A 21,114-nucleotide genomic window follows, 5' to 3' on the forward strand; every position below is an offset into this window, starting at 1 on the left:
GGAATTGCTCCTGGCGGTGCTCGGGGGACCATATGGGATGCTGGGAATCGAACCTGTGTCAGCCATGTTGGCTGCGTGCAAGGCAAATGCCTTACTCGCTGTGCTATCACTCCAGCCCTATAGTGAAATTATTTATGAAAATAAAATGTATAAAAATCACTAAAAAAAAAAAGGAAATTCATGGGCTGGGGAGATGCCTTCTAGGCCAGTGCAAGTACTATACATGATAGTATCCAGGACTGATCTTCACTGGGAGTAACTGCTGGGCACCACCAAGTATGCCCCAGCCACCAAAAAAGGAAGATTCAAGTCAGATCCCTGGGCCAGAGAGACAGTACCACAGGCAGGCTGCTTGCCTTGCACACAGTTGGCCCAGGGTCAATTCCCAATGTTCCATATATTCCCCATTCCTGCTAAGAGTGACCTCTGAATGCAGAACCATGAGTGAGCCCTGGACACAGCAAAGTATGACCCAAAAACCAAACTAAAATAATTAATAAATTTAGATTCCTAACCCTGCTATATAAAAACCATTAACAATCTTAGCCAAACTGTGATCTCTATTTTGTGAGAGAACCACAGATATTTACTACCTGCAATTCTCCTATAACCTTGGCTTGTCTCTAACTGTTCAATCATCAAAAAACTCCAAATACTATTTTTTTCAATTATAATACTTCAATGGAAACATTTGTCTACGGTTCACAATTCCTAATCATTCTCATTCGCTGGATCTAAACATCACTAAATAACTCAGGAGTCACAGTTCTGCAATGTCTTTTTTTGCCTTGTGGCTTGCTGGAGGGAAGAGGGTCTTTTTCACTGTCTTTTACTCACTGAGAATTGGAGTGCTCCTCTGCTTCCACTTCCCCCTAGCTTCCCCCCTATAAAGCTCCACCACAGGAAAACTGAAATTTGCCTGTCCTTCAAGTGCCAAATCATTTCCCTTCATGAAGCAGGATGTCAAAAACTGAAGGCCAGAAAATTCTGGTTAAACACAAGTTATGTCTGGGTATGCTTAAGCTGGTCAACCTATCTTAGCCTATTTCCTTAAAAGTAAAATAGGAATAAAATTTCCCACCCTGCTTACCAATCTCATGAGATTATTATGAGGATGATTTGAAATAGTAGATGTAAATAGCTCTAGAAAAAGAATATCAACATGTTTATGATAAAAATGGAGTGATGTTTGAGTTTGCTATCTCTAGAAAAATAGACTAAATCACATCTACCATGTAAGTAAAAAGAAAATCATGTCATTATTAGCTGATATCAAGGATTTACTCTAAGTCAGTGGTTTTGATCTCTTTGTAGTCTTCCCTAGAAAACAATGGCTCTGAGACATTCCCATGGGTAACCATGGTTCCCTCATTGATCTCAAAATTGGGGGAGAGTCTGCTATTTGACAAATACTGGACTAAGATTTGAGGGTATCACTCTAAGTCAGAACAAGCAGATAACTATACTCAGAGAACTTATAGTCTCAAGAAACAAAATGGACAATATAGACAAAAAATGTCTGAAATATGTGCAGAGATGTATGTATGCATAAGCTTGCTCTCACCACACACTTTGAAACAGTGATTCTACCTACAGGCAAAGGAAACACACGTACACATTATAAATTCTATTTCTATGTTAAGTACTAGAAGAAAAATGAAACTGTACAATGCTCTGTGAGCGAGTTTTCTCAAAGCTAAACAACCATTAACATATAATTAAAGCTGTCAAGGTAGTAGTGAGAACACTTATACATAGTACAGATCTAAGACAAGATAGGTAGAAATTGCAAGGACTGGTTAAAAAAAACAAGAAATAAAAAATTATTACTGACAAGGTAATTAGTTACAGGAACCAAGAGACTGTATAAGGGTTAAGGTACTTACCTTACCTACAGCCAACTGATGTCTGACCTTATGTGGTCCCTGAGCAGCATCAAAACTCACTTTTGAGCACAGAGCCAGAAGTAAGCCCTAAGCACTGAAGGTGTGGGTACCTACAGTGAAAAAACACTCCCCAAATTTAATGTTTTTATTTACCATTTTTACTGAGGAACTCTGATCACCATTTTATATTGAGGTACTGTGATTGATGTAAAGGAAAATAAGCATTATATCATATTAAATGATTTGAATGTCTTTATTTACATACGTTAAAATCATATAGCAATCAGTCATCACAAATTGACTTTTATTGATGTATTTTCAGATAATTCCATTTCTGTATGGCTAAAAAAACACAAGCTAAAACTAAAAGACTAAAACTACTGACTGGGAGAAAATATTAGCACATCAGATAAAGGACTGATATCCAAGATACATAAAGCACTCACAAAGATCAACAATAACAAAAACCTCACAAATTTATCAGAAAGTGGGGAGTGGTTATGGAGGGATCTTTCTCTGAAGAAGACGAACGGATGATGAACAAACATATAAAAAATACTCAGCGTTAGCTATTATCAGAGAAATCCAAATCAAGATGACCATGAGATATTATCTTAAAGAATGGCAATTATTCTGGACCCCTTCCCCATTCCCCCCAAAATGCAAAGTCTGTTTTGGTAGGGATGTGGTGAAAAAGAAACTTTCATTCACTGTTTGTGGGAATGCTGTCTGGCTTAATTTCTATGGAAAACAAACAGTATGGGGTTTTCTCAGAAAATAGAGCTGCTATGCAGGCCAGCAAATCCACTTCTTGGTATCTAAGTCCAGGACACAAAAACATTTGCTGAAAAGCAACAACTAGAACATGGAACCAACCTAGGTGCCCAACAACAGATGAGTGGGTAATGAAAGGGTACATATACACAAAGGAGCACTGTGCAGCTGCAAAGAATGCTGAAATCATGCAATTCACTGCAAATTGGATAAAACTGAAGGACATAATTTTAAGTGAACTTAATCAAAAGAGGGATAAATATCAGATGATCTCACTTACCTGTGGTAATAGAAGAACAACAGAAGGAGGGGATACAAGGTATCAAATGAAAGAAAACTGTGACTATAGACCATAGAAATGAGAAGAACGGGGAAGGGAAAAAAACCCAGGTGGGAGTGAGAAGAAAGGGGTGAGAGGCAGCAAGGGTCAGGGGCTTGGTCACATAAGTGGAACAGAGGTGAGGTCTATGTATGAACAGCAGAGCCAACAACACTGGAAGCATGAGACCAAACTACCACAAGCAAACTTTAAACTATGCCTTTCAAGGAGGAAAGCAGGGGTGGGCGGGAAGCTGAAGACACTGGTGGAGGAAAGTTGACATTGCTGGGGGAACGGGGGTTGGAATACTGTACACCTGAAACTCAACTGTAGGTAATTATGTAAATCATGATGCCTTAATATTTCTTTTTAATTTCAAAATGTAAAAAAATAATTTTTAAAAGATTATTACAGAAAAATACTAAACTAAATCTAGAGCTCTCTGTAACTAAACAGGCAACACATGTGGGTATTTCCATGCTTATTTAAAAGCACAAGCAATTTTAGCCAGTTAACTCACCTCAATTTCCTCAAAGATATATAATGAGGAAAAGAAGAAAATACTTCTATTTTTAAGAATGATATTTGCAGGGATGAGAGTAAAACAACTGCCTTGTATGCAACTGAGCCCACTTAGATCTCTTGCACCACATACGGTCCCCTGAGCACTGCAGGGGTCATTACTGAGCACAAAAACAAGAATAGCCCCTGCACATTACTGAATGTGGCCCAAAAATAAACAAGCCTAACTTTTGAGTCGCTCTGTTATAGAAATAGACCACTCATTTAAAAGGAGTCCTTTTAATAATTTTTTTCTTAATTTACATGAAAATTTTACTTCTTTTTTACAGCAAATGTTTAAAATGTACATAAGATTCAGGAAAAAGAGTATCTTCAGGTAGATCCAAGACTTTTATTAGTTTTGTATAACCATTAAAATCCTAACTGTATCACAAAGCTACTGTTAAAAACCCAAGCATAGCAGTTTGCTTTCAATCATACTGATTTTTTAACCTCTATACACCTCCTTAATTTTGCCAAAAAAAATCTCCAAAACATTGTTCCAAGTTTATGATTTTCCCATGAATGTCACTTAAATCTGAAAATTCCCAACTGAGGTCTCTGTCTATATTTTTTTCCCACAGTAAATGTCTCCTTGAACAAATTAGATGGTTTTTTTTTCAATCCTTAAAAAAATCATCTATTCAGAATCAGCTTCCATATATGGTACAGCGTCTGGGTCTAACAAATAAAAAGGAGGCAAAATGTTAGCTTCAGAGTTAGTTAACCTTTTCATTTCACCAGTTTAGTAAATTTTAGCATAGCATAAGCAACATGTTAATGGTTACATTAGCTAACAGTTCTTTATCCAAGAATTCTGGTAATTTACTTGAATAAGAAGAAATTATTATGTCTTGATATTAATTCGCTTCTAAAATTTACCATTTTCTATAATTACAAATACAGACAATAAACTACAAGAGTATTAGCAGCATTTTTAATTATTTTAATTCATCACCAAAAACTAACATTTTTATTATTATGTTTTTAGATATCAAATATCTTTTGTGCTAAGCATTTCTGCAAAATCTCTGTAGTTTAGACTCAATACATAGGTCTTGTGATTTAATGTGTTAGCAAAATTCATCTATGTTAGGAGCCAGAGAGATAGACAGCAGGTAAGATGCTTGCCTTGCACATGGACAAACTATTCAATCCCCAACATCCTGTCTGTTCCCCCTGAGCACTGCTGGAGTGATTCCTGAATGCAGAGCCAGGAATAACACCTGAGCAATGCTGGGTGTGGCCCCCAAACAAAAACAAAGAGAGAGAGAAACCCAGAAAACAAAATCTATGTTATTAGAACACACAAAAACAATACTGATTTTACATTGAAATAGGGCTGGAGCGATAGCACAGCGGGTAGGGCGTTTGCCTTACAAGCGGCCAACATGGCTGACCCGAGTTCGATTCCTCCGCCCCTCTCGGAGAGCCCGGCAAGCTACTGAGAGTATTCAATATGCCAGACACAGTAACAACAAAGTCTCCAATGGAGACGTTACTGGGCCCGCTCGAGCAAATCAACGATCAACGGGAGGGCCTTTACCTTACCTTTACATTGAAATAATAGTATCTTGTGGCAGGAAAATTGCACAGGGGTTAGGGCACCCAAGCTGGGTTAAGTTCGTGGCAACATAAAGCACCCCCTCAACCATCAAAGAGTCGAGTCCTAGGGTTCAAGCCTTGCCAGGTGTGGCCATAGATAACCACCAAGCACCACAAAGGTGGCCCAGCTCAAGCAGCAACACATTCTCAGAACCACATATTAAAACAGAGCTGGGGAGCCAAGTTGAGTGGGAATGGGCTCCAGTACCCCTGAACATTATTTTGAAGGTTGTTTTTATAGCTTATATAATAACAATATCTCAGTGGTGTATGCACATTATATTAAAATATTATATTTGTTATATTATTCCAATATAAGTAACAATGATGAATGACTTCGTAATTCTAAATATTTTATTTTATACATTTAAATTTATAATTGTGAGGAAAGGTTCACAGGCCTTACCAGTATACCTAAAGGGTTCAAAATGAAGAAACTCTGGTAAAAAGAATTACAGAGTGATGTGACAATGAGATAGGAGCAACTATACTCTTGAAACAAAAGTCATAATAGACTTTTCTAACCATCTTCTAGTTCAACATTAATGTTGTTAAGTGGACTCTATACACCAAAGTGTTATTCATGATACTTTGTTTTGGTTGTTTATAGCTTTGTAACCATAGTCTTTGATCTGAAAATACACAAAGTAAGAGTACAAGACAGTATCTGAGTTATGTACGCTCTTACACCATAGTCTGAATGCTATTTGGATCATTACCTGAGATGACAGTAGGTTACAGTCAATGAACAATCCTTTTCCAGTTTTTTGCCTTTGTATCAATCCAGCCATAATGGCTCCACAGGCATACAGGCCAGTAGCAAGGTCAGTCATGGCCACTCCAGGACGAACAGGATCTCCATCCTGATCCGGGGGTGGGTTGAGAAAATGGAAAAAGAAAAATATTCAAATCTTTATTTTTCAAATGTTGTGTGTATAATATAAACAAAGAAACAAACAAGCTACAGCAAACTTCTACTATGGATATCTGTTAATGTCAAGGTATATTTATACAGGGCCGGAGCAATAAATAGTACAGAGTGAGTAGGGTGTCTGCCTGGCACGAAGCCAACCTCGGTTCAATCCCTGGCATCTTGTATTGTCCCTCAAGTAACTCCAGGAGTAAACCCTGAGCATCACCAGGTGTGACCCAAACAGAAAAAAAAATCATATTTATATTTATTCCATTTCTTGTTGAGTTTTTTTTGGTTCATTTGTTTGTTTATGTTTGGGGGCCACCCCTGGCAATTCTCAGAAGTTACTTCTGACTCTGCTCTCAGAAATTACTTCTAGCAGCGCTCAGGGGAACCAGATGGGGTGCCAAGAATCAAATCAGAGTTGACCGCATGCAAGGCAAATGTCTTATCCCCATGTTATTGCTCCAGCCCCCATTTATTGCATTTTTACAGTATGTCTTACTGATTAAGAAAACTGCACTGCACTGTCCTCCCGTTGTTCATCGATTTGCTCGAGCAGGCCCAGTAACATCTCCATTTTGAGACTTGTTACTATGTTTGGCATATCGAATATGTCACGGGTAGCTTGCCAGGCTTTGCCATGCAGGCGAGATACTCTCGGTAGCTTGACAGGCAGCTTGACGGGCTCTCCGAGAGGGGCGGAGGAATCAAACCCGGCTGGGCCGGGCTGGCTGCGCACAAGGCAAACGCCCTACCGCTGTGCTATCGCTCCAGCCCCATTAAGAAAACATTCAAATTAAATAAAACTTTTTAAAAACATGCTGAAGTACATTTTCAATATATTTTACCTTATTTTATATCTAAAAATGAAGCGGCTGAATTTAAATAAGTTAACTTATAAGAGATATTGAACAGTATGTTTTTCCCTGTGGGGTAAGGGGTTTTCCCAGGGTGGGAGGAAGGACAGAAAATCTGGTATAATCGCCACATAAGCGCATATATATATATGTATATATATATATACACACATATATACACATACATATATATATATAGATATATATGATGACCATACACACAAAGAACATTTGCTTTTACACAGTTCTTTTTCTTTTTTCTCTTTGGATCACACCCGGCTATGCAAAGGGGTTACTCCTGGCTCATGCACTCAGGAATTACCCTGGTGGTGCTTGGGGGAGCATATGGGATGCTGGGAATTGAACTGGGGTTGGCTGCATGCAAGGCAAACACCTTACCTGCTGTGCTATCGCTACAGCCCCTACACAGTTCTTTTTCAAAGAAGACTTTTGTATGCTCTAGGCTTAGAATCACTGTGGTAAGTAAAGCCAGAATCTTTAGTTTATGGAACACAGAGTTTGAGCTACACAACCATCTAGGTATAAAACAGATACAACAGCTGATGGCATTCCCTGTTGCTTGCTTGCTTGGACACTTCATCAGAGATCTTGTCTACTGCTCTAATACATTGTCAGAAAGAGAAGATCTGGAAATCTCTCAATGTTTGGGACCTCTGTTTTCTTCTCCTATGTCTTGTTTTGTTTTTCTTCTGGACTGAGGGTCACTGCCACCAGCCCTGAGCTTATTTCTGGCCCTGTGCTTGGGGTGACTCCTGGTTCTGTGTGTTTGCTTGGTGGATCATAAGAGGTACCAAGGACTAGAACCAGGGCAGCCGATTACAAAGTCAATGCTTTTACCTCTATCTTTCAGACCCATCCCATGACTTTTGACAGCATCACTGTATCACTGCCATCCCACTGTTCTTTGATTTACTCAAACAGGCACCAGTAACGTCTCCATTTGTCCCAACTCTGAGGTTTTAGCATCCTCTCCTTGTCTTCCCAATGTATTGGAGGCTCTTTCAGGGTCAGGGGAATGAGACCCATTATTATTACTGCTTTTGGCATATAAAATATGCCACAGGTAGTTTGCCAGGCTCTGCCGTGTGAGCGGGATACTCTCAATAGCTTGCCAGCCTCTCTGATTATATATATACATATACACATATATATATGCACACACACACACACACGCACATATATATATAATGGTGTGGTAATTATGGAAAATGGGTAGGGAGTGTCTTATGATGTGTCCAGGAATATGTTCACTCATATGTGAGGCTTGGCCCAAGCGTGTGGAAAGCAGTCTAGAGCGTAATGGCAGGAGAGTAGTGGAGGTCGGATGCTGGGGCTGGGTCTCTCTTTTTTTTTTTTATTAAAAATATTTTTTTTGCTTTTTTTTTTTGCTTTTTTTATCAGTGAAACACCATGAGGTACAGTTATAGACTTACAAATTTTGTGCTTGGGTTTCAGTTATACAGTGATCAAGTACCCATCCCTCCACCACCACGGGTCCCAGCATCCCCCCCCACCCCCCATCCCCCCATCCCACCCTGCCTCTGTGGCAGGGTATTTCCCCTTGTTCTCTCTCTCTTCTTTTGGGTACTGTGTTTTGCAAGAGAGGCATTGAGTGGCAATCATGTTTGGTCTATAGACTACTTATTAAAAATATTTTTAATAGTGAGACATCATGAGGTACAGTTGCAGACTTACACATTTTTGTGCTTGGGTTTCAATTATACAATGATCAAATACCCATCCCTCCACTGGTGCCCATTTCCCACCACCACGAATCCCAGTATCCCTCCCGCCCCCATCCCCCTCTTGGGGCGAGGAGGGCTCTCACCCACCCGCTCTGGGACGCCCGGAGTGAAAACAGCATATTCTTTTAAATTACAAATAAGGCTTGATATTAATTAGCATTTCCAATTCATGTCAATCTAGTATGACAATCCAATACTTGGCAATATGAAAATGTATTAGACCTGGTCCTCACAAATAATAAGTGCCATACTAAAATGAGCAGTAAAAATATCATAAACATGATTATCAATCACTGTTCTACCAGACTATGTCTTTTTTTCTACTGCTTTGAAATCTATTAAATCTTTCACTGCACAACAATACTTAAAAACTTACAGGTCACGTTGACTGTAGTCAATCCATTCATTTATGTACTTCCTTATTGATTCTAACATCTGATAAGTTTTTTTTTAAGTTTTGGGGTCATACTGGGTTGTTCTCTGATTCTTGTGTTCAGGGGTCATTCCTATCAAAGTTCATGGGACCATACAGGGTGCCAGGGATAGAAGCTGGGTTAGCAATGTGCAAGGCAAACATCTTACCTGCTATCTTTCCAGCCCATTATTTTCCGAAATTACTACTTTTCTTCTCTTAAGACTGTATGTGAACTGTTTTAATAATATTAAAGAGTAGTAATATTAGAGCAAGTAAATGAGGGCATATTATGGCCAACTTTGTTTACCCTGATTTTCAACACAATTTCAAGGAAGATGTTTTCATGCAAATTAGAAACTCCCAGGAGTCTTCTCTTATGATTGGCAAAACTTGTAACAAAGGGACTTATATCAGTGGCTTAAAAAACTTAAAGTCAAACTTGTCACTGGGATTTAAGATTACTAATGTGTCAGTAGTTATAGAGAAGTTTAAATTTAATCGACACTGGCTTTCTTTGTTGTAACATTAATACAATAAATGTCATCCTTTATAATTTCAGACTTATAAGTTTGAAATAGAAATAATTATAGAAATAGATTATTCTTTTTATTCAATACTATACTTCCTAAAAGACATTATATCTTATTAATATTCACAAAAATTCTATTATTCAGAATAATAGTATGAGATAAATATTGTTATTCACATAAAACTATTTGTCACAGCTTTAAGCAATCATTTTGCCAAATAATTCTGGTAAAATTATAATATAGTTTTGCTTCCAAATGCCCAGAAACAGATTAATGAATAAAAAAAGTTGTGGTATATGTTATACAATCTCATAATATGCAGCCAAAAGGAAAAAAGTCCTGTAATTCACACCAACTTGGATAGAATTGGACGGCATCACCCAAGTGAAGTAAGTCAGGGGAAAACAGATACATACAGGATGGATGATCTCACTCATTTGTGGCATACAGAGAAACAAAGGAATGGTATGGGCAATATCAATCAATAAACAATGAATTATATACTCAAGAGTACCAAGTTGTGGGGTAAGGACAAGTCATGATTAGGTTAACTGGAAGAAGCATGGAAACATAAATGGAGGCTCTGAAGCGCACACATGTTTAAGGGAGGGAACAGAATACACCAACACCATAGCCACCAATCAACAAATTCTGGGGTAATGGTTGGGAGGAATAAGGTCAGGCCAGAGGTGGATCAAGAACAGTGCTGGAGGGTTATATGCATTTTTCTGTTGATGGTGGTATGCAGTAATGTTATCAATTCTATAAACTTGAACACTACTATAACCCTACTGCTTTAACTATATTTATAAAGATAAAGAGATTTGTTGATGCATTTATAATAAAAAGGTATGGGGGCTGGAGCAATAGCACAGCAGATAGGGCGTTTGCCTTGCACGTGGCCAACCCAAGTTTGATTCTCAGCATCCCATATGGTCCCCTGAGCACCGCCAGGAGTAATTCCTGAGTGCCGAGCCAGGAGTAACCCCTGTGCATTGCCAGGTGTGACCCAAAAAGCAAATATAAATAAATAATAAAAAGGTAGAAATATGTTAAAAATAAAAACATGAAAAAATGTATTATATAGGGCTGGAGCAATAGCACAGTGGGTAGAGCATTTGCCTTGTATGCGGCTGTCCCGGGTTTAATTCCCAGCATCCCATATGGTCCCCTGAGCACCGCCAGGAGTAACCCCTGTGCATCACTGGGTGTGACCCAAAAGCAAAAAAAAAATCTATTATGCAAACAGCAGTAACAGCATGCTGCAGCAGTTAATGGCATCTCCTCAGGATTCAGTAAGACTTCAGAGTTGTAATTTTTAGGATACTTGCTGGGGTGGTAATGAAACTTTACCTACAATCTGATAGTAGATTTATGAGTCTCTTTCTGTATCCATAGTCCCTACTCAGTTGCCAATGAGGCTTTTAGACTATCAGCCAAAGGAAAAATTACAGCTTCTGTATAGTCAGGTAGGGCGTTTGCCTTGCATGCGGCTGACCAGGCCAACCTGGAGTTTGATTCCTCTGCCCCTCTCAGAGAGCATGGCAAGCTACCGAGAGTATCTCGCCCGTACAGCAAAGCCTGGAGTCATGTAAACTCATCTATCGGCCTTGTTCCAGAGACTCATACTGACTCTTTAGAGGTATTACTAGTCACCAAAACTCCTTCAGACCCCCACACATGGCTGAGACGTCTGAAGAACCCAGAGGGGAGGAAGAGAAGGAGGAGGAGGAGGAGGAGGAGGAGGAGGAGGCAGCCTGCCATATAGAGGCAGTCTGGGGGGGGGGGCTGTGGGTGATGGGAGGGAAACTGGGGACACTGGTGCTGGGAAATGTACACTGGTGGAGGAAAGGGTACTGGAACACTGTATACACTGTATGACTAAAACCTAATCATGAACAGCTTTGTAAGGGTCTATTTCACAGTGATTTAATATAAAAAAAAAGCTTAAAATAGCTGAAAAGTTTCAAAAATAAAACAGTACTGTCCAGTTTTTATAAAACCATTGCTTAAAGAGATCATCTTTTCCTGCATTCATAATTCCTTTTTCGTAAGTTACCCATTTATGTATGGGTTTATTTCTATCCTGTTTCATTGATGTATGTGTCTGTCTTTATACAAACACAACAATGTTTTATTACTATTATAACTTTTTATATAGTTTGAAATTAGGTTGTATGAGTCATATGGCCTGTTTTTTCTTTCTCAAGACTGCTTTGTCTATTTGGAGTCTTCCATAGTTCCATAAAAATTTTACAATTGTTTGTTCTAATTCTAGAAAAATGGCACTGAAATTCTGTTAGAGACTTCACTGAATACATAGATAGCATGTATTTGGGCAGTATGAACATTTTTACAATATTAACTTTTCAAATCTATGATCCTAGAGCACCTTTCCATTTATTTATGTCTTCTTCAAATTCTCTGACCAATGTCTTAAAATAAAAGTCTTACACCTCCTTGGCTTAATTTATTCAGGTGAATTTTATTTCTTTGATTTGAGAAGGTATGCTACTGAATTTATTTTTACTGCTAATTCATTGGTAGTGAAAATTGCAACATATTTTGCTACAAACTTTATCAGTTCTAAAAGGTTTTTGTAGTATGTTCAGGATATTATATTTGTAATAATATGCAACTGTGATAATTTTACCCTGAGCACAACCAGGTATGGCCCCAAAACAAGAAAATCTAGATTTTTTAAAAATCAAGTAAAAGTTTTAATTTAATAATTTTTTTCCTAGAAAATGATAATAGAATGATTTTATTTTTAAACTTATTTTTATTAAAAATACCACAAAACAACAAATTCGTTCATTATATAGTCGTTTCAGGCATTTAGTGTTCCAAGACCACCAGTGTGACCTTGCTTCCACCCCATTTTCTCTCCCATCCCCAACTTGACCCCTTAGACAAACAAAAAACTACTTTATATTCACTGTATCACTGTCATCCCGTTGATCATCAATTCCCTCGAGCGGGCACCAGTAACGTCTCCATTCGTCCCAGCCCTGAGATTTTAGCAGCCTCTCCTTACTCGTACTTCCCAACACTGCCATACTGGAGGCTCTTTCAGGGTCAGGGAAATGAGACCCGTTATTGTTACTGTTTTTGGCACATAGAATACACCACGGGGAGCTTGCCAGGCTCTGCCGTGACTTTATATTACTTGTGGCGTTTGCCTTGCACGCAGCCAACATGGCCGACCCGAGTTCGATTCCTCGTCCCCTCTCGGAGAGCCCAGCAAGCTACCGAGAGTATCTCGCCCACACGGCAGAGCCTGGCAAGCCACCCGTGATGTATTCGATATGCCAAACACAGTAACAACAAAGTCTCCAATGGAGACATTACTGGGCCCGCTCGAGCAAATCGATGAACAACGGGAGGGCCTTTACCTTACCTTACCTTAATAAAACTTTTAAGAAATGGCAAACAGAATAATCAGAAAGTAAATCACTAAGAGCTGTAACTGCTCTATATTTTAACCTATGTTAAGAAAAATGAAACCTTTTAATATAACAAAATGCTTCTTCTCATTACATAAGTAAGCTCTCAATTCTAGAATCTAAAGTATATTGCATTAAATTTTAATGCAAATCCAAAATTTTCATATTTAGATCTCATGATGGTAATAATTATGATTTACCTATCTTTAATAAAATTTTCAAAGAAATTCTATGCTAATATATTCTGGAGTTTACACAAAATAGGTATGGCCTACTCAGGTAAATTTTCCCCTACATTTTATATAAATACTGTGCAAAAGTTGTTCATGATGATTTGTAACAGGCATTCAATGTTCAAACACCAATCCCACCTCTATTATCACCTTCCCTTCACCAGTTTCCAATTTTCCCAAGCAAGGCCAGTTAGTGAGCTTACATGGCAATGAAGGTGGTTCACGGGCCTTACACAGAGCTCACCAGAACTGGACCCCCAGTACCCTGAGCACAGGTAGGAGTGATCTGATTCCTGAGCACAGAGTCAGGAGTAAGCCTTGAGAACTTCTGGGTGTGGCCCCCATTCTACTGAGTCAGAATGGAATCCAGCCCACCTCCCTATACTTTCAGTGGTGCCAGCAGCCACACCAACAAACCACCTCTGGAGTCACGTAAACTCATCTATCAGCCTTGTTCCAGAGACTCATACTGACTCTTCAGAGGTATCACTAGTCACCAAAACCCCTTCAGACCCCCACACACGGCTGAGACGTCTGACGAAGCCAGAGGGGAGTGGGCCAGCACAGGGCCTGCCCAACAGAGCCCTGCCTGCCACTCACTACCAAAACTGCAAAACTTCCACTATGCCTCAAGCCTGACTCCATTTTCCTGGGACTGAGTCTCAACCAGAAATTAACCTGCTAAAAATTCATGTACGTGGGTCTTTGTGACTGAAAGCCCCAAGCTTTCTCTGAGTTTATATGGGCTACCTTCCCCCACCTCCTTGTACTTCCAATAGAATAATTTTATTTATGGTCACTTAGAAACTGCTTTACATATAGTTAGGTCTAGAATTGAATTGATTATAGTTAATCCTCTTTTTAAGATCCACTGGTGACCTGCCCTAAGACCTGGCCAGAACAGCAGCACCTGCCAGGATGAATGCCCCACATACTGCCTCATGCCAGCCACATGTGGAGCTGACATCTAACAGAGCCTCTGGTCCCTAGGATCACTTGCTCAGGCCAGAAGGACCCCTGAGAGAGCAAGTCAGGCACTGCTGGTGAGAGAAGTCCAGCAGGAGTACAGCAACCAGAATCTCACCCTTAATAAAACAAAAAACAAAAACTATTTTTTAAAAATGAAGGGGATGGAGTCATAGTGCAGCAGGAAAGGGTTGCCTTGTACAAGTTGGACCAAAGTTTACAAATCCTGGCATCTCATGTGGTCCCCCAACACAACCTGGACTGATCCCTAACCTCAGAGCCAGAATAACCCTAAGCACTGCCAGTCACGGACCCAAAACAAAACCAAAAGATCCCTAACTACCTCATACCTCTTTTACTAAAAAAATACTTTAAAAAAAATAATTAAATTGATGCTTAATGGTCAGAACAAAAACATTTTAACAGAGTCAATAAAATTGAAGAGTACCTCATTAAAAAAAATGAAAGAACTCATTCAAGTAAAAGGAATTGGGCAAATTAGTCAGAAGGAAAGGGACAAAACAATGATCTTTCTCATACGTGGGATGTCAAGAAACGTAGTGAGAGAGTAACAAATGGTCAAAGGCAGAAGAACCTGTGAACCAGTATACAGAACAGAGCTTACCAATGCACGGAGACAGCAGAAACGGCAGTTCAGGAGAGCACCTGCAGAGAACTGCTGGAGAACATGGGTTTGAAACACTAGTGAAAAAATCCTATCATTGATGACTTATAAGTCAAGTTGACTGAAATAAATATTTTTACATACAATAAAATGTTGAAATGGATTTTAAGAAAGAAACTGTCAAACAAAAGTCTCAGCAGCAGAATGAATAAAGCTTAAAATAAATCAACAAGTGGTACTACATGGAAAATATCATGCTAAACGAAATGAGTCAGAAAGAGAGGAACAGACATAGAAAGATTGCATTCATCTAGATAACATAAAGTAACAAAATAAGAGACTAACACCCAATAACAGCTGTGATAAATACCAGGTTGTTCACTCCATGGCTTAGAAGCCAGCCACACACTGTAGGGGCAAAGGCAGCTCAGATAGACAAGGGAGCACCAAATAAAGGGTGCTGGAAAGATCCGCCCAGGATGGGAGATGCATGCTGAAAGTAGTCTATAGACAGAACATGATTGCCACCCAATGTCTCTTCTGCAGACCAAAGCACACAAAAGGAGAGATAGAACAAAAGGGAGTGCCCTGCCACAGAGGCAGGGTGGGATGGGGGATGGGAGGGGTGGGAGGGATACTGGGATTGGTGGGGGTGGAGAATGGGCACTGGTGGTGGGATGGGTACTCGATCACTGTATAACTGAAACCCAAGCACAACAACTTGTAAGTCTACAACTGTACCTCATGGTGTTTCACTAATAAAATAATAATAAAATAAATAAATAAACAACCTCAAAAACCTGGCACACAGATTTATCAATAGAGTAATAGAAAAGAGAATAACAAAAAATGAAGAGAATACAAGAAATATCACAGGTAGTCCTAGAAGGAACCATTTCTGACTACCAGAAGAAAAGGACACAGGGAGAGGGGGAAGAACATTAATTAGAAGTAATAATGGGCGCGAATACCCCCATAGTGAGTGAGAATACCCCCTCAAGAGGGCAACTGGAGCAAGAATCCAAGTTTCAAAAAGCACCAAAGTCAACCCAAACATAACCATACCAAGATCCATTGTGGTCAAAATGGCAAGAACTGAAGACATAGTGAGACTCTAAAGCAGCAAGAGAGAAGACAAACCTCATATAAAACGGGGGAAAAACAACTCAGAACTTTTCTAAGAAACTCTACTCGACTCTACTCGGAAGAATAGAAAGAAATGATATATACATAGTACTGAATAAAAAGAAATTCTGAAGAACAATCCTATACCCTGCAAGGCATAAAAAATTCTCAGACAAACAAAAGCTAAGACATTCGTAAAGTCTAAACTAGCTCTTGCAGGAATAATAAATTGCTTTAAATAAAAAGCAAAGATCTCACCCATTGTTCATTGATTTGCTCAAGTGGGCCCAGTAACATCTCCATTGTGAGACTTGTTACTGTGCTTAGCATATCAAATATGTCATGGGTAGCTTTCCAGGCTTTGCAGTACGGGCGAGATACTCTCGGTAGCTTGCCAGGCTCTCTGAGAGGGGCAGAGGAATCAAACTCCGGGTTGGCCTGGTCAGCCACGTGCAAGGCAAACGCCCTACCCGACTAAACAGTAGCTGTAATTTTTCCTTTGGCTGATAGTCTAAAAGCCTCATTGGCAACTGAGTAAGGACTATGGATACAGAAAGAGACTCATAAATCTACTATCAGATTGTAGGTAAAGTTTCATTATCCCCCCAGCGAGTATCCTAAAAATTACAACTCTGAAGTCTTACTGAATCCTGAGGAGATGCCATTAAAGAAAAAAATAAAAGGATGTTTAAAGGGATGTAAATTATCCTGAACACAATGGCAATGATGACAAGTTAAGGCTCAAGCGCTAAGGTATAGCCAGACCACTGCATCCATGGATCACTTCAGTGTGGAATCGCCAGAATGGCATTACTGTCACTTGGAAGTACTACAGTACGGGAGATTCACAGAGCTGGAAGTCTGCGACTGCAGGTTACTCTCAGAACAGGGATCTTCTCTGAATAGAGCAAGGCCGCATACCAAAGGAGAGAGACAAGAGCGGTCAGCAACACTGGGATTTGCTCTCTGCCGTGATATTCTCCTGACGCAGTCTGATCTTATCCACATCCTTTTCTACACTCGAAAAGCTCTGCTGGTTTGTGAGAATGCTCTCCACTAGGAACCGAGCTGCTTCATCTATTTTTATGCTATCCTTTGCAGAAGTTTCAAACCACCCAGAGAAGTCATGTTCTTTGCAGAACAGATCATCTGGGGAGGACTCTGACCACTGTCCCTCCTTTTGATGTAGGCAGGTAGATAGGGAAAGGCCCTTTGCAATGAAACAAAGTTTCATGGAAGAAGAATTCTAGGAATGACCCACCTTGTGGATACAGAAAACAAAGGCCTGATAAGACCATCCGCAGACCCTGAGGATATAGGCCTCCCCATGAAATTCCTCTTTTTGGACTCCCCTTTACTCCCAAACTCCCTGGTAACCTCCCTAGCAACGGACTTTTACCTGGGAAGAAGCCCCACGTGGGGGCAGGCTGGAGAAACCCTATAAAGGCCACCTGGAACAAAGGAAGGGTGTGCATATGCTGCCTGAGCCCATATGCTGCTTGCACCTATGTGGCTGAGCACATGTGGTTCCTGAGCACATGTGTCGTTAGCATCTCCTCTCTTGAGATGTGTACTTTAGCACAGCGGGTAGGGCGTTCGCCTTACAAGCGGCCAACATGGCCGACCCGAGTTCGATTCCTCCGCCCCTCTCGGAGAGCCCGGCAAGCTACCGAGAGTATTCGATATGCCAGACACAGTAACAACAAAGTCTCCAATGGAGACGTTACTGGGCCCGCTCGAGAAAATCGACGATCAACGGGAGGGCCTTTACCTTTGGGCTGGAGCGATAGCACAGCGGGTAGGGCGTTCGCCTTACAAGCGGCCAACATGGCCGACCCGAGTTCGATTCCTCCGCCCCTCTCGGAGAGCCCGGCAAGCTACCGAGAGTATTCGATATGCCAGACACAGTAACAACAAAGTCTCCAATGGAGACGTTACTGGGCCCGCTCGAGCAAATCGACGATCAACGGGAGGGCCTTTACCTTTACCTTTATGCTTTCTTGTCTAACTTTTCTCTCTCTCTCTCTCTCTCTCTCTCCCCCTCCCTCTCCGCACCTAAAAATCCTCCACACAAAATCTATTTACTTCACTGCTTGTCTACTCCTGAAATTCCTTTCTGCGAGGCAAGACAAGAACCCAGTAACCCTGGGTCCCAGGTGGCAGAGGCGGGTGGGGAGAAAGTGACTGTCTTTCTCCTTCCCGCAAGTCATCCATGGGGCCCACCGACATCACTTTGGTCACACTAGTTGGTGAGAAGGACAGCAGGAATCAGGCTGCCATTTGGATGACGGACTTTACTATCCAGATCACTTTCCCATTTTAAAACTGCCTCAAACATGGAACCTCTTGATATATTGAAGGTGATGATTCATATCAATATTGCTCAAAATATCAGTGGACCAAGCATTCCACTAAAGGCATAGAAAAGGTAGATGGCCCAAAAGCCAGTATCAACTTTCAACTTTCTGCTTTTTCCAAGAAACACACTTGAACTCTCATAATAAACACAGTTATAGAGTGAAAAGTAGGAAAACAATAATATAAGCAAATGGCAGACAAAAAAAAAACAGGTGGGTCACACTTGTATCAGATCATAGAGCACTCAAAGTCACTTAATCACTTAAATCACTTAACTTCCCGTTAGTCGTCGTTTTGCTCGAGCGGGCACCAGTAACATCTCCATTTGTCCCTGTCACGTGCTAGTGTAGCCCAATGGCATCTGTTCGCTCCGGGAACATGAAGGGCCTCAAACCAATCATTCATGATCTTGACGAAGAAGTCTGACCATCTGGAAGGTGGGCGGCCATGCGGTCTTTTGACATCCCGTGGAATCCAGTCGGTAACAGCTCTAGTCCAGCAGTCGTCTTTAAATCTCATTACGTGACCAGCCCATCTGATCTTCGACACCTTGGCATATGAGACAGCGTCCCTGATTCTTGATCGTCGATGGATGTCAGAACTTCGGATTCTCTCTCTCATTTGAGTGAAATGTGATATTCCAAGCATAGTTCTTTCTGTTCTTCTTTGGAAGACCTGAATAGCATTCTCATCTTGTTTGCGTAGGGCCCAGGTCTCTGAGGCATATGTTAATGCAGGAATCAAAGAGATGTGCCTGGAGCCGGAGGTTCTTCGTCCTCTTAGCTATTTCTTCCACGTTCTTGAAGGCGTTCCAAGCCGCTCTCTTCCTCCTGCGCAGCTCAGGTGCCAGGTCATTTGTCATGTTGACCTCTCGACCTAGGTACACATAGCTGTTGCATTCGGAGATGGTCGTTCCGTTGAGAGCGAATGGGGCATCAGGAACGAGGCTGTTTCTCATAAACATTGTCTTCGTAAGATTCAGCTGTAGTCCTACCTTTCCACACTCACGGTCAAAGTCGGCCAGCATTTGTGCCGCTTGGCTGATGTTTGGTGTTATTAAAACAATGTCATCAGCAAAGCAGAGGTGGTGTAGTTGCCGACCATCTATCTTCACTCCCATTCCTTCCCATTCCAGTCGTCGCATGATGTTCTCGAGGGTGGCACTGAAGAGTTTCGGTGAAATGATATCACCCTGCTGCACCCCTCTCTTTTTTTTTTTCCCCCTTTATTTTATTTTATTTTTTTTTAAAGTTGTAGATTTACAATTTTTTGTGCTTTGGTTTCAATTATACAATGATCAGATACCCATCCCTCCACCAGTGCCCATTTTCCACCACCATGGATAATATCCCTCCCACCCCCATCCCCCCATCCCCCCGTCTCTGTGGCAGGGCAATCCCCTGTGTTCTCTCTCTCCTTTTGGGTGTTGTGGTCTGCAAAAGAGGCATTGAGTGGCAAACATGTTCAGTCCATAGTCTACTTTCGACATGCATCTCCCCTCCTGGGAGGATCCTCCAAACATCCTTTATTTGGTGCTCCCTTCTCTATCTGAATAGCCCTTTCCTCTAGGATACCCGGCTGGCCTCTAAGTTATGGAGTAATCCTCCTGGTGCTGATCTCAGCTATTCTTGGGTATTAATCTCATACTTTGTTACTTTATATCCCCCAGATGAATGCAATCTTTCTATGTCTATCCCTCTCTTTCTGACTCATTTCGCTTAGCATGATACTTTCCATATTGTACCACTTGTATGTAAATTTCATGACTTCATCTTTTCTAAGAGCTACATAGTACTCCATTGTGTAGATGTACCAAAGTTTCTTTAACCAGTCATCTGTTCTTGGGCATTCAGGTTTCTTCCAGTTTCTGGCTATTGTAAAGAGTGCTGCAATGAACAAACAAGTGCAGATGTCACTTCGACTATACATTTTTGCCTCTCTGGGATATATTCCCAGGAGTGGTATTGCTGGGTCAAATGGGAGCTCAATTTCTAATTTTTTGAGAATCGTCCATACTGTTTTCCAGAAGGGCTGAACCAGTGGACATTCCCACCAACAGTGAAGGAGTGTCCCTTTCTCGCCACATCCACGCCAGCATCGGTTGCTTTTGTTCTTTTGAATTTGGGCCAGTCTCTGAGGTGTGAGATGGTATCTCATTGTGGTTTTGATCTGCATCTCCCTGATGATTAATGATGTAGAGCATTTTCTCATGACTGCACCCCTCTCTTGACATCAACGATCACTTCTTTGTAGAATGGTGAGATCCTGGTAGTGAATCCGCAATACAGCTCACGGAGGATCCTGATGTATTTGGCTTGAATGCCCTGATTGGCTAGGGCTTCAATGACCACTTCTGTCTCAACAGAATCAAAGGCCTTCTTTAAATCAATGAATGTTAAACAGAGCGGCATCTTGAACTCAAAGTAACGGAAATAATAAGAGGGCCAGAGAAAATAGTCCATTGAGAAACACACTTGCTCTACATGAAACAGACTCAGGTTTGATTCCTACCACCACCTCTAGGAGTAATCCTTGAGCAAAGAGACAAGAGTAATTCCTGAGCACTGCTGGGTGTAGCAAAAAAGTAATAATAATATTAACGATTATAATGATTGTCTATATTGCAAACCATAATGCCCAAAATGAGAGAGTGTGGGGGCAACTGCCACAGAGGCAGGGTGAGGGTTGGAAAGAGGGGATATACTGAGGACGTTGGTGTTGGAGAATGTGCA

At 40.8% G+C, this 21,114-nt stretch overlaps 1 protein-coding gene across 3 annotated transcripts in view; it reads right to left on the reverse strand.

The window, feature by feature from the left end:
* Window positions 1–21,114, reverse strand: part of SUGCT (succinyl-CoA:glutarate-CoA transferase) — a 1,062,570-nt gene that overhangs the window by 950,730 nt on the left and 90,726 nt on the right. For all 3 annotated transcript variants that reach the window (XM_056113530.1, XM_056113532.1, XM_056113531.1), the window contains exon 9: window positions 5,865–6,008. In XM_056113530.1, the coding sequence (XP_055969505.1) occupies window positions 5,865–6,008 (144 nt within the window). The remainder of the gene's footprint in view (window positions 1–5,864; window positions 6,009–21,114) is intronic.

Source organism: Sorex fumeus, unplaced genomic scaffold (assembly GCF_029834395.1).
Source record: "Sorex fumeus unplaced genomic scaffold, SorFum_2.1 ptg000020l, whole genome shotgun sequence".
Classification (NCBI taxonomy): domain Eukaryota; kingdom Metazoa; phylum Chordata; class Mammalia; order Eulipotyphla; family Soricidae; genus Sorex; species Sorex fumeus.